We start from the raw sequence: 15,867 nt of genomic DNA, 5'->3' as shown, positions 1-15,867 counted from the left end.
TGGAGGATTTAAAATACATTTAAGTTTTTTGTCATATTTTATGGTAGAAGTCAATGTTATTGGGATATTTTTTTTATTTTTGACTACTTAACGAGATTATTTTTCATACCTTTGATATATATTTTATGTATATTCACAGATCCAAACATGAAGGTTATCGTCATCCTTGCAGTCGTTGTTGTCGTTGCTTCCGCCAGAACCCTAACCAGGGCTAAGAGGTCAAACAAGAATCATGACAACAACGTCATGAACGCCGCTAAATCAATCATCGCCTCTGCAAACGACGTGGACAAGCAGAACAACAAGGACAAGAGAGATTATGAATATTACTACGCCAGATACAACTACGATGACTACGGCTTGTACGCAGTTGGTGCTGTGGTGGACTATGGATACGTGAGTAACTTATATCAAAACCGGATTGTTAAACAGCAGGTACTGGTGTACCAATTTCACAGATTAAATGCTGTTTACGAAAGGAAGTTATGGACATCAATATAACCACCAAGTTCATGATCGAAAGTTTACGAAGGAGGTTTATTCTTCCCAGTGTTGTATACCTAGCTAACTATAGGGATGAGGAGCTCTCGCATCAAGTCGAAATACTGGTACCGAGAACTTGCTGAGAGTGTTGGTTGGTTGTTTGACGCCGCACTCACATGGACCAGACATGAGTGATATCATGAGCATCGATCCACGCAATTGGGATCGTAACTACATAGAGTGATAAAGTAGATTTCCAAAATATGATCTTTGCTTACATCATCTTTGCCTGCATGCACCAGTTACAGTAGGTACATGATCTCAAGTAAATTGTTTTTAGGGAAAATTTCAAATTTGAAACCAGAAGCTGTAATGTTTATCATATTTTATACACATAATGTGAGAACATCTTTATATTTTGCCCAATATTTTCATACAAAATTTGAGTGTTATTATTTGGTATTTTGTTTTTCAGGTGGATTATTCTTCAACCGGGTTGTATTACTATGACGTATCCCAGGACGACATTAACCAGAAGTTGGCCGCGAAAGAGGCAAAGAAACAGGCAGAAGGCGTGGAGTAGCTCGCGACAAGATGTCCTGGGTTTCATTTGTCCTTCCTAATACACATTCTTACCTATTCCAATAAAATGTCTGAAACGTGTTTTCTTCAGTTTGGTTCTGTGTGATCAGTGAGATAGCATGGAGTGAGTGAGTGAGTGAATATGGTTTTTACGCCGCTTTTAGCAACATTCCAGCAATATCACGGCGGGGGACAGCAGAAATTGGCTTCACACATTGTACCCATGTCGGGGAACGAACCCGGGTCTTCGGCGTGACGAGCCAACGCTTTAACCACTAGGCTACCCGACCGCCCCGAGATAGCAATGGAGCATGCGCGAATGACATCAGTGCTTTGAGCTAGCGTCAAACATCGAACACGTGTGTTTTGAACGCGTACCAGATTAGTTCACGTCTGGCTGAGTATCGTTGCCATTCTGGTGCCAGGGGGGATTTTGTACCCCACTACATGGATTTAGCATCGAAGAAACTGTTGAAGGTTCATTTGTTGTCAGCTCTTTTAGCTTTAGGAATGAGTGTGGTTCGTTTATGCAATGGTGCTGAGGTTAGCATTGCTTTGTCTGACAATGGCGGGGGCCAGAAATCATATTCCAAAACACGAAAGAAAAAAGTAGTTCACATCATGACAAAGGTCCACTCGTCTGAAAGCAGGAAAAGTGATGACAGATCAGTCTTTGGCTTGTTCGAGCGCCATTTTCCAATCCGCCATCTTTGAGATAAGAGCCGCAGTGAAATATAAAACGTCAACACCAAAGAACGACCAGTCTCGATTATCCGAAGAAACAGATTTCATTGGACGTAAAAGGCAAAATAGCGGTGACAATTGTGTTAATGGATCTCTGAAAATCAGCGATGATACCAGATGTTCGCGAAAAGGGTGAGCATATCCTGCCATACCGATAGCACCCGCCACTCACACAATTTATATAGGTACAGAAAGTCAACAATAAAATATTTATCAGAGAGTGCATGAAAGGCCATGTTCTGTCTTCTAAAAAAATCTAGAAAATATAATATTCCTTTGGATTGTTTACTTAAGGCTTTTGATGTAATTATATTACCAATATTATTAAATGGCTGTGAAACTTGGGCATACGAAAATAGTAACATCATTGAAAAAACTTCTTTTTAAATTACTTAAACTAGCCTGTGGTCTTAGAAATGCAACCCCAAATTTTATGGTTTATGGAAAACTAGGTAGAATCATCTTACTGGACAGCTGAACGGGTAGTGTCTGGCATAAACTTTGTAAACCCGGAACTGCACCTTAATGTTGGCGACTCATCTATCAGTGGGCTCATTTGCAATTTGTGTCTAATAATGAACAAAATGCCTGGATAAGAAATGTGAGGCATTTACTTTATTACTGTGGTCTGCCCTATGTATATTTTATGACCCACAAAGCGTTTCCAGACAGGGGCTAACGGCTCAGATAGAAAATAATTAAAAGGTCAGTGTTATCAAAATTGCCAATCTGACGTCGACAAAGGGATATTGTTATACATTGTCATAAGTTATCCCGTGATTTGAAACCTTTCTTCTCCTACCAAAACAAGTTTACAATCCTATTCTAAAACAGAGAACCTGTAACCATAATCTGACTGTTAAAGTTGGCCGTTGACGTAGTATAGACAGCGGCCGCGTCATACCAAAAGACGTTAAAAGATGGTACTTGTTGTTACCCTGTCTGGCGCTCGGCATCAAGGGGCTAAAACAAGGACTGGTCGGCTCGGAGGCAGTATACTGTGTCTGAGTGGGGTATTCATGTTAAACTGCGGCATGGTATCTCAGTGAGCTAGCACTATAAATCAGCATCAGTCCGGACCAGTACAAGCAGTCACACATACACACACACACACGTACATGCACGTGGCTATATAAGTGCAATCATCTTGGACGCGACGTTAAACCCCATTTCAGCTCACCTCACCTAGTATAGACAGAGAATGTAGGACATGTAAACTGTCTATGTCGCCAGGTAAACCCGTTGAATTCAACTACCTGTTTAATTATGAAGCTCCCCATGAATCCAGATCCAAATTTATCTCAAATAGATATACACAGTTTCCTAATATCATACATTACAACAAAAATTGAGTACCAGAATTGTAAAAGAAATTAAGAACCTTGCCAAATTCATATGTACAATAGATAAGTACCGTTGAGTGAAACTGTATATGTGTGCTGAATCTGTATACTGGCTTGTTGATGTATGTGGTTTGTTCATACAAAATGTTTAAATGTCGCGAAAGATTTGTGCAGTATAACCGACATCTTGTTACATACAACATATTATCATGCTAAGAAATGTTTTCTCCTGTACCGCCGTTGGTGGTATTTCTAAGAATTGATTGATTGATTGATTGATTGATTGATTGATTGATTGATTGATAACAGAGACACACCAATGATTAACATAACATGCATAGATCTACGCAGTTAGGTTTGTTTCTTGTTTAACCCCGCGCTTGGCAATAGTTCAGCTATATGACGGCGGTCTTTAAATAATCTAGTCTGGACCAGACAATCCATTGATTGGCATCATGCTCATCGATCTAGACAATTGGGATACGACGACATGCGTCAACCATGTTAGTGAGCCTGACCTGATCCCGTAAGTCACCTCTTCCGACAATGAGGTCGATTCCCTCGGCTCGTGGGGAAGTGAATTTGCTGTAGAAGTCACAGTCTTGTGTGAGATGGAAATAAAAGCAACAAAACCATTTCCATAATCCTCGCCGATTGGCTGAATATGTAGTCACGTGATCTGATATTTGGAGTTCACACTCCTGTGAACAGACTGAAAGTTCACACGATGTGAACATTTTTTTGTCAAATTGATCGTGTGAACTTTTGCCGGAACTACTTTCCGGGGTTTCTCCGATTTCTCGATCGGTGTTTACGATCAACTCGTTCTTCTTTTTTTCTTTTTAATCCCTGCATTTATCAGGAATATAATTAATTTAGCATTTCCCTTGTCTTGTAACATTTAATCTGACTTGAAAATAAATAAATGCTTTAGTTCCGATGTTTAATGTCTCCTAGCTGCTTGATGAAACAAAATGGATTAAATTGTCCTCACGGTGATTGGATATGGAATGGCCATCTTTCAATACTAATTACGCAAGTAAAGAAATTGAATTCGGTAAAATTTCTGGGGTGAACGAAATTGATTGATTGAGGGATATTGACGTACCCGTTGATGCCTTGTTTTCGGAAATGACAGGAATCTAGCATCAATGAAAACAATGTCGTTCCCTGCTTAGATGTGGCCGCTGACGCAGATCGAAGCGACCGCTGCTGATCAAAAACCCGATTCACTATCGTATCGAGAGAAAAACTTAGATTTTGAGAAACTATAAAACATAAAAAGGTAAGGAAAGAAACTTAAATTTAAAAAAAACAAAACAAATAACTTGCCTACCTGTTTTACCGATTGGTCATCAGAGACGAGAAAATATCCGGAATTACTATTCCACTTTCTGAGTTGGCCGACCTTCTCCGTGCATTCTAGGCCGAGAAGCGTCGGCACATGAGGAATGAGTACGTGATGGGTTTACTCCGCTTTTAGCAATAATTCCAGCAATATCACGACAGGGGACACCAGAAGTGAATTTGCAATTAAGATAATTGTTGCTTAAAACATCTCATCCAAGTTGTTTGATAACAGAAACGTCTTGCCTTCCACAACTTGCAAATAGTGATCATATGGGGAATCGAACCCGGGTCTTTGCCGTGACGAGCTGACGCTTTAACCATTAGGCTACCCTACCACCCTGTACTGAAGACCTAAACGTTGCAAGGGTCGCTTGGTTTTCGTCAAGGTCAACAATTTGAATAAGACCTACTTGGCATCTGTTCTAGTTGATGTTATTGTGTCATTTTGAAGTGATACATGTCTGGTTGGAATATAAGAAAGCAAACATACGCTGTTACAAGCGATCGTTTTGGATCCGTGAATTCGACAATCCAACCAACTGAAAATATTGGACTCAACTGATCACTTATTGTAATCCAGGTTTATATGGTCATTGTGTCATCATCAGTTTAGGGAGTTTTCCATGTACAACTGGGCGCTTCATGCGCACATATAGGCAATCAACCGTGCCAACAAGGGCATGCTACTCGTCTGGTCATAACCAGTTTTAGAACCGAGATTACAGGTATCAAATCTTTGTATCTCCTAAATCTAAATCTAAATCTTCCTTTCTCCCCAAATAAAACGAAACAACAATGTATAATACATTGCACCTTTCTACAGTAATTATGAAAAGAAAGGGTCATTGACGATCATTTCAGTTCTGTTATGTTTAATGCGTATCATGTACCATTTCTATATTTTATCAGTGATGATACATTCCCTACTACTCATAAATCGTACCTCGATTATGATTATCAGGGGCTAATACCAGTGTTCCGCTTGTCTCAAACTATGGATAACTCATCTTGACACATACGGTTCTACAGTAATATGATGATTCTACCTCTGTAAATAAACAGATTCTCCTTAGTTGAATGAAGTTATTTAATATACATGGCTCAAGAGAAAACGGTAGTTGACGAGAAGAAGAAACAAAAAAGTTTACTGCACCCCCCTTACCGCACATATTCAGTGCATCATACCTTATATATAAATACCGGGGCACGGGTGGCCCAGTCGTCAAAGGCGCCGCGATTCGCTGTGCAGAGTTGCGTCCCTTGGGCACGCCAGACACCTATGATTGTGGGTTCGAATTCCGGTTCGCCCCGATTATGTTTCTAGGTTTGTCAGCACCATACCCGTGCTCGTGGGTTTCACCGAAGTGGTAAATGTCTGAGACCTGCATACACTTGGGGCTTTCCTCCCACATTAAGCTGACACGCCGTACATAACTGGAATACTGTTAAAAGCGGCGTTAAACTCAACTCACTCACTCACTCACTTCTATATAAATACAACGAGTGAGTGAGTTTAAAGCAATATTCGAGCAATGATAGACAAGCAAATAGATTCCAAGGTTTATTCAATAACGTTACAGTTGTGTTACAGCTCCATGTCTACTGTACTCGTCTGACAACGGGAACTGCCCTTCTACGACGACGGCGTCTCTGCTGCGTCTCCTGCTTGGCTTCCTGTTGCTCCTCATCTTTGTTGTAGTACTCGAGCCATCCATACCCGTAGTCATACTGGTTATACTGTGGAACAAATGGTGGGTGTCTGATGTCACTCGTCATTGTACATTTGTTGTATGGCGTGAAGGCAGGTACATGTTATCACAAGGAACTACATGTGAACCGAGCAGTTAATAATATAAGTTGTCCAACTGTCTCGTGGGGGACCAGTGGAGAGCGATTTTTTCTTACATACATACATCATGCTTTAGTCCCACTCGTTAAACTGTGGAACAATTAGTTGGTATATGAAATTGTACAATACGAAGTTGAGTGTGATGAGTGAACAGCTCAACCCTTTACCCACCCCATTTAAACATGCCAAATTGAAAAGTGTAAACTACCCCCTCTCCGCTTTTTCTGACCCTTTCGAAAGAAAACAATGAGTGATTTTCAGAAAACGTCCACCTAAATCGATAAGTTCTTATGAGGTGATTAATTACTAAACGCGGAGAATCTTACGTAGCCACTATCTTTGTAACCAGTAACGGCAGCAGAATCGTAAAAATGTTGGTAAACGAAATGTTCTTCACGACCAAACATGACTTATCTGAAAACCGCTGATGTGATGTCAACTTCTACACTTTAAGTCACTCACTTCATTCGCAGTTAGGGGCGGTCGGATAGCCTAGTGGTTAAAGCGTTCGCTCGTCACGCGAAGACCCGGGTTCGATTCCCGACATGGGTACAATGTTTGAAGCCCATTTCTGGTGTCCCCCGCCGTGATATTGCTGGAATATTGCTAAAAGCGGCGTAAAACCATACTCACTCACTCACTCACTCACTCATTCGCAGCTACTCACATAACCATGATCTTCATATCCAGTTACAGAGGAGGAACCGTAAGTCGTGTCAGAATCGAGGAAGGTTAAATCGTCCCTCTTCTGAGGCGCTGCCTTGGACTGCTGTGACTTCTCGGGCGCGGCCTTGGACTGCTGTGACTGTCGGTCCTGTTTTCTGGCGTTCATTCTCGACTCACGAGGTGTAGCCAAGGTGAAGGCGACGAGTAGCGCCAACAGGAAGACACAGGTGACGTTCATTCTGTGAGGAAATATGGTGAACATCATCATTCATTACTGCTCTATATTTCGTATGGAAAGATTCTTGCAAAGAGGGGTCGTTTTTTTGTGGGGGTGGTGGTACTCTGGTGGCCCAGTCGACTAAGAGGGATGAAAAGACCTGAACTATGTTTACACTCAGCAGCGACGTCAGAGGTACAAGTCAAATGTTTGCACATGAAAACATTGTTACAATCTCATGAACATCTTTTCAGATCAGTAGGATCAGGTAAAATCACAAATTCTGGATATTTGTAGAACAATTTTTAAAATATTCATTCCAGCTTTTAACATTATCATTTATCATTATTACTGTATAAAACCAAGATAATTTTCTTTTTGTTGCTAATTATGGGCTATTAAAAAGCAAATTTAGTTTTAACATGTCAGGTGTAGTAGTGGAGAAGTGAAATTCCAGTTATGTCACGACGAGATACACCAGGAATGGGCTTTACACATTGTACCCATGTGAGGATTTGAACACGGGTCTTCGGCGTGACGAGCGAACGCTTTAACCACAAGGCTAACCCACCGTTGACAAAAAAATCAGATTTGCTCTTAGTGAGATCGTCATATGCACTTCATTGCATAGTGCTGATGGTGCAGACAACAGTGTAAGAGTGAGAGTTTAACTGAAAAGACCTGAAATATATTTACACTTAGTTGGTTGGATGGTTTGTTGTTTAACGCCGCACTCAGCAATATTCCAGCTATATGACGGCGGTATGTAAATAATCGAGTCAGGACCAGAACAACCAGTGATTAATATCATGAGCATCGAATCACGCAATTGGGATCAATGACATGCATAAAGTCAGCGAGCCTGACCACCCGATCCCGTTAGTCTCCTTTTAAGACAAGCATAGTCACTTTTTACGACAAGCATGGTTGCTGAAGACCTATTCTACCCCGGAATCTTCACGGGTCTATTTACACTTAGAGATACAAGTCAAGTATTGATCATACAAAACTGTATGGATGTGGAAACATTATTACAATCTCATAAACACCTTTACAGAGCAGTATGGTGAGGTAAAAACACAAAATCTGGAGATTTGTACAAAAATTTATGAAATATTCTTTCCAGGTTTTAACATTATCACATGTATTGTACACAACCGAGATAATGTTGTTTTTGTTCCCAAGCTTGGCCTATTGAAAAGCAAATTCAATTTAAACATGTTAGGTTTAGTTCAAATCCTTTCTCACCCCATTGGCAGAGTGTGCATTTTATTTTAGTAATTAAATGGTATTTTCCTCCTTCTGCCTGTTTCAGTAGGTACTTAATATGATTGAGACAAGGGATGGTATTCGTGGGGAATATAACCAGGGAGTACAGGAGTTGGTCCGGGTTAGACCAGGTCTCCATCAACCCGTGCTGCTCGTTAGGGGCGACTTGGTGGACCGGGTAGTCAGAGTCGGGGACTTGGTTGATAGTGTGGATCGTTGCTCAAAATATCAATCACTGGATTGTGTTTCTTGTCTACAGGCCGGGATATATAGAACAGGGATATTCGCAGGTTGTGGCTATAATCAACACGAGTGTTACACTCTCAAGTTATTTTTCAAAACGAAAATATTGGTACTGGAAATACGCTAAAAATCAATATGAGAACTGATTCTAGATTAATCAGTGTAAAGTAATAAGAAAAGGTATTCATAACCTATGTACACTGAACATACCTGATATGAGCTGCTTGCGATCCTCTACAGTGAATGAGTGACAATCACAATTCAGCCAGGGCTTATATTTGGCGCCGTGATATTTAATCCTGCAATACTTCCACGTTCCATACAGTAGTTGATGAAACCGAAGAAACCCGAGAAGACGAGACACTGATACCCCCCACTGATGGAGGTGTCTATCTATCCCGATCTTTGGTGAACACAGAAGTCTGATATGTGAAGGCACATGGTATACACAGTGTATATAAACGGTGCCATACTTTGGTACAATTACCGGAAAATCAACGTGTGCTCTCTGCAAGTAAGTATGCTATACGACTCTTGCTCAAAAGTTCTTTTCAGGGTTACATTCAAGGCCTTAGTAAAGTTTGAAGCAAACCCGAAATAATTGTCTCTGACGAAAACAAAAATATTTAAATTCTATTGTGATGATTTTTCGTTGATTGTCAGAATAATAATTGTGGTGAGAAGGTTTGCAATACGACTCCTAAAGGTCAGTTTGCCATTACCTGTTTGACCACACTGTGTATGTATTTTCATTGTTTTGATGCACCGGACGATTTTGTAACTTCTGAACATATATACAGTAAATGTTAATAATACTGTGATATTGTTTATGATATTGTGAGAATTGAGAATCCAATTTAAATTATTTGGCATGCCTCCATACCTTTGACTACAACATGTATATTCACAGATCCAAGAATGAAGGTCCTCGTCATCCTTGCAGTCGTTGTTGTCGTTGCTTCCGCCAGAACCCTAACCAGGGCCAAGAGGTCAAACAAGAATAATGGCGACAACGTCATGAACGCCGCTAAATCAATCATCGCCTCTGCAAACGACGTGGATAAGCAGAACAACAAGGACAAGAGAGATTATGAATATTACTACGCCAGATACAACTATGATGACTACGGCTTGTACGCAGTTGGTGCTGTGGTGGACTATGGATACGTGAGTAACTTATTTCTGCACTTAATGTGTACAGTTATAAACTATAGTTTCACATGTTGTATGAAGACATTGTCGATCGTGAACATGAGTAGTAATCAGTCTCGTTAAGCCAACACGATAGACTCCGGCGGGCTGGTGTAAAGGGGAAAATAGCGGAGAAAACCGTATAAATGCATCACTGAAAATAAGTGATGACACCAGGCGTTCGCGGAAAGGGTAAGCATGTCCTGCCCGACCGGTACCACCCGCCACTCACACAATGTGCATAAAAAAGTAAATGTCTGTTGCCTGACACCACTAAGCAGTTCTCCTGCCACAAGAACACAGGCGCAAACGAGTCTTCAGAGAGTGAGTGACTTATTATTTAACCTAAATGGCTGACAAATATATGGAACAGGATTGGAGTATTACATATTACGGTGCCTAGATGTGACTGCAGCACAATAAGCCTCCATGTCTATTTCAGTTTTATGTTAGTGCCTTACAGTCATCTAAACATTGACAAGAAAGTACTTTGGTGTGTAATTATACAGCTAGTTTGGTGACGCTGAATAGGTGACAAAAGTTTTTGATTTTACTATTTTGTTTTTCAGGTAGATTATTCTTCAACCGGGTTGTATTACTATGACGTATCCCTGGACGATATTAACCAGAAGTTGGCCGCGAAAGAGGCAAAGAAACAGGCAGAAGGCGCTGAGTAGCTCGAGACAACATGTCTCGACAAACATTCTGACTTGTAACAATAAAGTGTCTGAAACATTTCTGAGTGATATTTTATTGCATATGAAATTAGTAAAACACATCTCATGGTGCTGACAAACAGAGCGAGTGAGTAAGTGAGTGAGTAAGTGAGTGAGTGGAGTTTAACGCCGCTTTGAAAATATTCCACTTCTGTCAAGGCGTGTCAGGAAAACCCGAAGTATTGTAAGTCTCAGACGTTTACCACTTTGCACGAGCATGACTTTGGTGCTGAAAAATCAGTGCGAATTTGGGATCCGAATCCATGATCATCAGATCCTGGAGCAGCAAAAGGAGGCAATTCTGCATAGCGAAGGTAGCAATATTAGATGTGGGCAGTTAGAGACCATTTCATATTCTCGGGGGACATGGGATTTTATGATAAAAAATAAATTGTTCAAGAAGAGTCTTGGAAAATATAATTATGCTTTAGAATGTTGAAAAAAAGAACCTGACAAAGAAATGACATTGATGCAAGGCGTATTTATTCGAACTTTATTCAGACCCATAGTTGTTATTAAAAACAAAATTGGTTCTGGTGCTGTAGCTGAAAATGCCTAGCCTCAAGACAGAAAAAAACTACCCCATCCAACCCCGTCCACCTGAATATCAAATTGTCGGTCACTTAAAGGTAAATATACAATCATTATTTCTTTCTGACACATATCACCTAGGTATTGACCTGGTGCTGTGTGCTATCAAGAGTTTGAGAATGTACAGGAGTACTACTGTGTGGCGTCACGGCCATGCTTACAATTGTTGCCGAACACCTGGTGTCATCACTGATTTTCAGTGGTCCATTCATAAAATTTCCACGGCTATTGGAACGGAAGTTTGGCGGATAATCTAGACTCGTTATTCTCTTGCATTGACGTTTCATGTTTATATCACATTCCAATGGTGAAGGTGAGGTGAAATGAACGTGTGAATGTGTGCGTGCGTGCGTGCGTGCGTGCGTGCGTGCGTGCGTGTAGTGTACGTCTACTGGTCCGGACTGTTGTTGGTCTTATAGGGCTAACCCACTGAAATGACAAGCTGCAGTTTTATAATGAAAATCCCACTCAGGCACAGTTTTCTGACTCCGAGCCGAACAGTCCTTATTTTATCTCCTTAATGAGGAACAACAGACAGGGAAACATTAGGGACTTCACTTCAGATCAGGATGAGTTTTTTTCCCCTAAAATAACTCAAACATCCTTCTGCTATCTTGAGCTTTTAATTATTTTATATTTTATTTCCTTTGATCGAAGTAGGACATTGTTACATGTCGACTTCAAAATTGAAACAATAAGTTAACCCAGAAATATATGCCTAAGAGAATTTTGTATGAAACAATTGTATTATAACATTAACCATGTTTACAAATCCATACAAATTACTGCAAAATAATTGCAATGGCAGTGAACAATAGAGTGGCAGTACAATATTCAATTGAAGTATAAAATGCAATAGCAGTAGTAATAGAAAACAGGTCAGTGATAATAATATTCAGCCAGCAGAAACAATGGTCAAGCTTTCAAAAAAGGCATCGACTAGGTATCCAAGGCGAAAACAATGATGTTCACAAAACTGCTGGTCTTGATGTAATGTGAGATGAGATAGGGATGTACTTGCCCCACGTACATTGTATGTAGTCTAGATACCTCCTAGAAAATGTCCATACCATGCTGGATTAGTCGGTCTGTTCTTGACACCTGACTCAAAAAGCCTCTAAAAAATAGTAACTTCCACACCACTGCTTACATTAGATAGTACAACATTCCTGACAACCAACCACTATCAAAACACAATGTTATGAACTTCTACTGAATCATAACAGAAACAATGTAATAGAGCTACAGCATTGTTTTACAATACATTATACAATTTGATCAGTTTTGACTGCAAACATGAAACGCATTTTGTTCCAATTTCTCATAAGTATCATGTATCATGTTTACTATAATTTACTGTACTTGTAAGCGCACAAAATCTAGAACGCAACGTTAAACCCAATTTGACCTGGTGTCACCTCACTTGGTAGTTTTGTTCTTTAGTTAGCAAAGAAACTTCTCACTATGTTAAAAATGTCTTTCTCGGAAGAGGGAGAGTGTTATCTGGCAGTGTAATGTATTGTTACACAACGTTGTATCACATTGTTTCTGTTAAGATTCAGATGAGGTTCATAACATTGTGTTTTAACAGTAGTTAGTTGTCAGGAATGAAGTTCTATCTAATGTAAGCAGTGGTGTGGAAGTTACTTTGTTTAAATTTAGATGCTTTTTGTGTCAGGTGTCAAGAACAGCTTGACTAATCCAGCATGGTATGGAATCTTCCTAGAAGGTATTTATACTACATGCGTGGGGCTAGCGCTAACCCTATCCCATCTAACATTGCACCAATATCAGCGGTTTTGTGAAGATCATTGTTTTCGCCCTTAACACCCAGTCTTATAACCCAGAATACCAAGGATATCACAATCACTGACCCTTTGTTCGACTATTGCTTTTATACTGCCATTGTAATTGAACTGCCATTCATTTTTGTTCTGCAACTCTGATGCGCACTGCCATTGCATTGGAAATCAGAGGTGACACCAGGTGTTCTGCGAAAAGGGTAAGCATGACCTGTCCTACCGGAAGCAGCTGCAGTGAGTGAGTGAGTTGGGTTTAACGCCGCTTCTGGTCGATGATTTCAACATTTGATGACGTGTTGCAATGAATAAAGTATGTATGTATTAGTTATACTTATTTTTGCGTTTTTAATTTTTGCGAATGAGTCTCGTTCGCAAAACTCGCAATAAGAAAACGGTCGCAAAAAAATCCCTGTTTACAGTATATCATGGCGTGTCAGCTTAATGTGGGAGGAAAGCCCGAAGTGATGCAGGTCTCAGACGTTTACCACTTCGGTGAAACCCACGAACACGGTGATGGTGCTGACAAACCTAGAAACATAATCAGGGCGAACCGAGATTCGAACCCACAATCCTAGGTTTCTGGCGTGCTCAATGGAGGCAACTCTGCACATCGAATCGCGGCGCCTTAGACGACTGGACCACCCATGCCCCCTCTACAGCTGCAGAATCAGATATTCTTTTAAATACAACTATGAGCCTGAATATTTTTTAAAATAGAAAAACAACTACCAACAATGTAAGTTTTGTGGCGAACAGGTTTTTTTGACAGTGTGAAGCATAATTACTTTTTCCAAAACTTTTCTTAAAACAAATATTTTTTTCGATATGAAATGGTCAGTCCCTAACTGCCCACATCTAATATTGCCACCTTCGCTATGCAGAATTGCCTCCTTTTGCTGCTCCAGGATCTGATGATCATAGATTCGGATCCCAGATTCGCTCTGATGAGGATCCTTAGTTTGTCAGCACCAAAGTCATGCTCGTGCAAAGTGGTAAACGTCTGAGAATTGCAATACTTCGAGGTTTTCTGACACGCCGTGATATAACGGGAATACTGTTCAAAGCAGCGTTAAATCCCACTCACTCACTCATCAATTTCATATGCAATAAAATATTACTCAGAAATGTTTTAGACACTTTATTGTCAGATTATTTGTTGCTACATCTTGTCGCGTGCTACTCAGCGCCTTCTGCAGCTGCCTGTTTCTTGGCCTCTTTCGCGGCCAACTTCTGGTTAATATCGTCCTGGGATACGTCATAGTAATACAACCCGGTTGAAGAATAATCCACCTGAAAAACAAAACAGTAACGTCAAACACTTTTGTCACCAATGTGACATACAACAATAGAACATTTAGTCCTGACACAGCGCCACCAAACTAGCTGTATAATTACATGCCAAAGTACGTTCTTGTCAATGTTTACATGACTGTAAGGCACAAACATAAAACTGAAATAGACATGGAGGCTTATTTCGCTGCAGTCACATCTAGGCACCGTAATATGTAATACTCCAATCCTGTTCCATATATTGAGCAGCCATTTAGGTTAAATAATAAGTCACTCACTCTCTGAAGACTCGTTTGCGCCTGTGTTCTTGTGGCAGGAGAACTGCTTAGTGGTGTCAGGCAACAAACACTTACTTTTTTATGCAAATTGTGTGAGTGGCGGGTGGTACCTGTCGGGCAGGACATGCTTACCCTTTCCGCGAACGCCTGGTGTCATCACTTATTTTCAGTGATGCATTTATACGGTTTTATCCGCTAGTTTTTCCTTCCCGCTCGCCCAATAGAGTCTATTTCGGCGGCTTAACGTGACTGGCGTTGACGTTTAAAATTCTAATACTATATCATCGATGATTAATATTTGACAGGTATAACACTTGATTCGGGACTTTTCAGGCCAACAAATGAGCGACGGCATGCAGGAAAATGCGTCTACTCATGTTTACGATCGACAATGTCTTCATACATTGTGCAACTATAGTTTATGACAGTGTATATTAAGTGCAGAATTAAGTTACTCACGTATCCATAGTCCACCACCGCGCCAACTGCGTACAATCCGTAGTCATCGTAGTTGTATCTGGCGTAGTAATATTCATAATCTCTCTTGTCCTTGTTGTTCTGCTCATCCACGTCGTTTGCAGAGGCGATGATTGATTTAGCGGCGTTCATGACGTTGTCGTCACGATTCCTGTTTGACCTCTTGGCCCTGGTTAGGGTTCTGGCGGAAGCAACGACAACAACGACTGCAAGGATGACGAGGACCTTCATGTTTGGATCTGTGAATATACATGTTGTAGTCAAAGGTATGGAGGCATGCCAAATAGTTTAAATTTGATTCTCAATTCTCACAATATCATAAACAATATCACAGTATTATTAACATTTACCGTATATATGTTCAGAAGTTTCAAAATCGTCCGGTGCATCAAAACAATGAAAATACATACACAGTGTGGTCAAACAGGTAATGGCAAACTGACCTTTAGGAGTCGTATTGCAAACCTTCTCACCACAATTATTATTCTGACAATGTATATTAAATCATAACAATAGTATTCAAATATTTTTGTTCTTCGTTGGAGACAATTGTTTCGGTCTTGCGTCATGACATACAATTATTTTCTGTTTTCACGCTATCCACATGTCAACCTTAAACCGTTTTTAAACCTTTACTAAGGCATTGAATGTTTTGACCCTGAAAAGAACAACTTTTGAGCAAGCGTCGTATGACGCTCTTTAACCATATAGCGTACTTACTTGCAGAGAGCACACCTTGGTGTTCTTGTAATTATTACCACAATTATTATTCTGAC

At 40.3% G+C, this 15,867-nt stretch overlaps 4 protein-coding genes across 4 annotated transcripts; 2 read left to right on the top strand and 2 right to left on the bottom strand.

Annotated features, from left to right (window-relative positions):
- The first annotated feature begins 147 nt into the window (after positions 1–147).
- On the top strand, positions 148–1,066 carry LOC139461866 (uncharacterized). Its single transcript, XM_071243347.1, has 2 exons — positions 148–396; positions 959–1,066. The coding sequence occupies exons 1-2, from the start codon at positions 148–150 to the stop codon at positions 1,064–1,066; spliced, it is 357 nt and encodes a 118-aa protein (XP_071099448.1).
- A 5,035-nt stretch (positions 1,067–6,101) lies between these two features.
- LOC139461864 (uncharacterized) lies at positions 6,102–8,994 on the bottom strand. The gene is made up of 3 exons (XM_071243346.1): positions 8,957–8,994; positions 7,019–7,256; positions 6,102–6,239 (listed from the first exon to the last, which is right to left on the bottom strand). Exons 2-3 carry the CDS (start codon positions 7,253–7,255, stop codon positions 6,102–6,104), a joined length of 375 nt encoding a protein of 124 aa, XP_071099447.1. The 5' UTR covers position 7,256; positions 8,957–8,994.
- A 670-nt stretch (positions 8,995–9,664) lies between these two features.
- On the top strand, positions 9,665–10,614 carry LOC139461863 (uncharacterized). Its single transcript, XM_071243345.1, has 2 exons — positions 9,665–9,913; positions 10,507–10,614. Exons 1-2 carry the CDS (start codon positions 9,665–9,667, stop codon positions 10,612–10,614), a joined length of 357 nt encoding a protein of 118 aa, XP_071099446.1.
- A 3,608-nt stretch (positions 10,615–14,222) lies between these two features.
- Positions 14,223–15,322, bottom strand: LOC139461862 (uncharacterized). The gene is made up of 2 exons (XM_071243344.1): positions 15,074–15,322; positions 14,223–14,336 (listed from the first exon to the last, which is right to left on the bottom strand). Exons 1-2 carry the CDS (start codon positions 15,320–15,322, stop codon positions 14,223–14,225), a joined length of 363 nt encoding a protein of 120 aa, XP_071099445.1.
- Positions 15,323–15,867: the final 545 nt, after the last annotated feature.

Source organism: Haliotis cracherodii, unplaced genomic scaffold (assembly GCF_022045235.1).
Source record: "Haliotis cracherodii isolate W230 unplaced genomic scaffold, xgHalCrac1.p SCAF_15, whole genome shotgun sequence".
NCBI classification, from domain to species: Eukaryota; Metazoa; Mollusca; class Gastropoda; order Lepetellida; family Haliotidae; genus Haliotis; species Haliotis cracherodii.
Note: the sequence above shows the minus strand (reverse complement) of the source record. Positions and strands in the feature narration are given on the sequence as shown.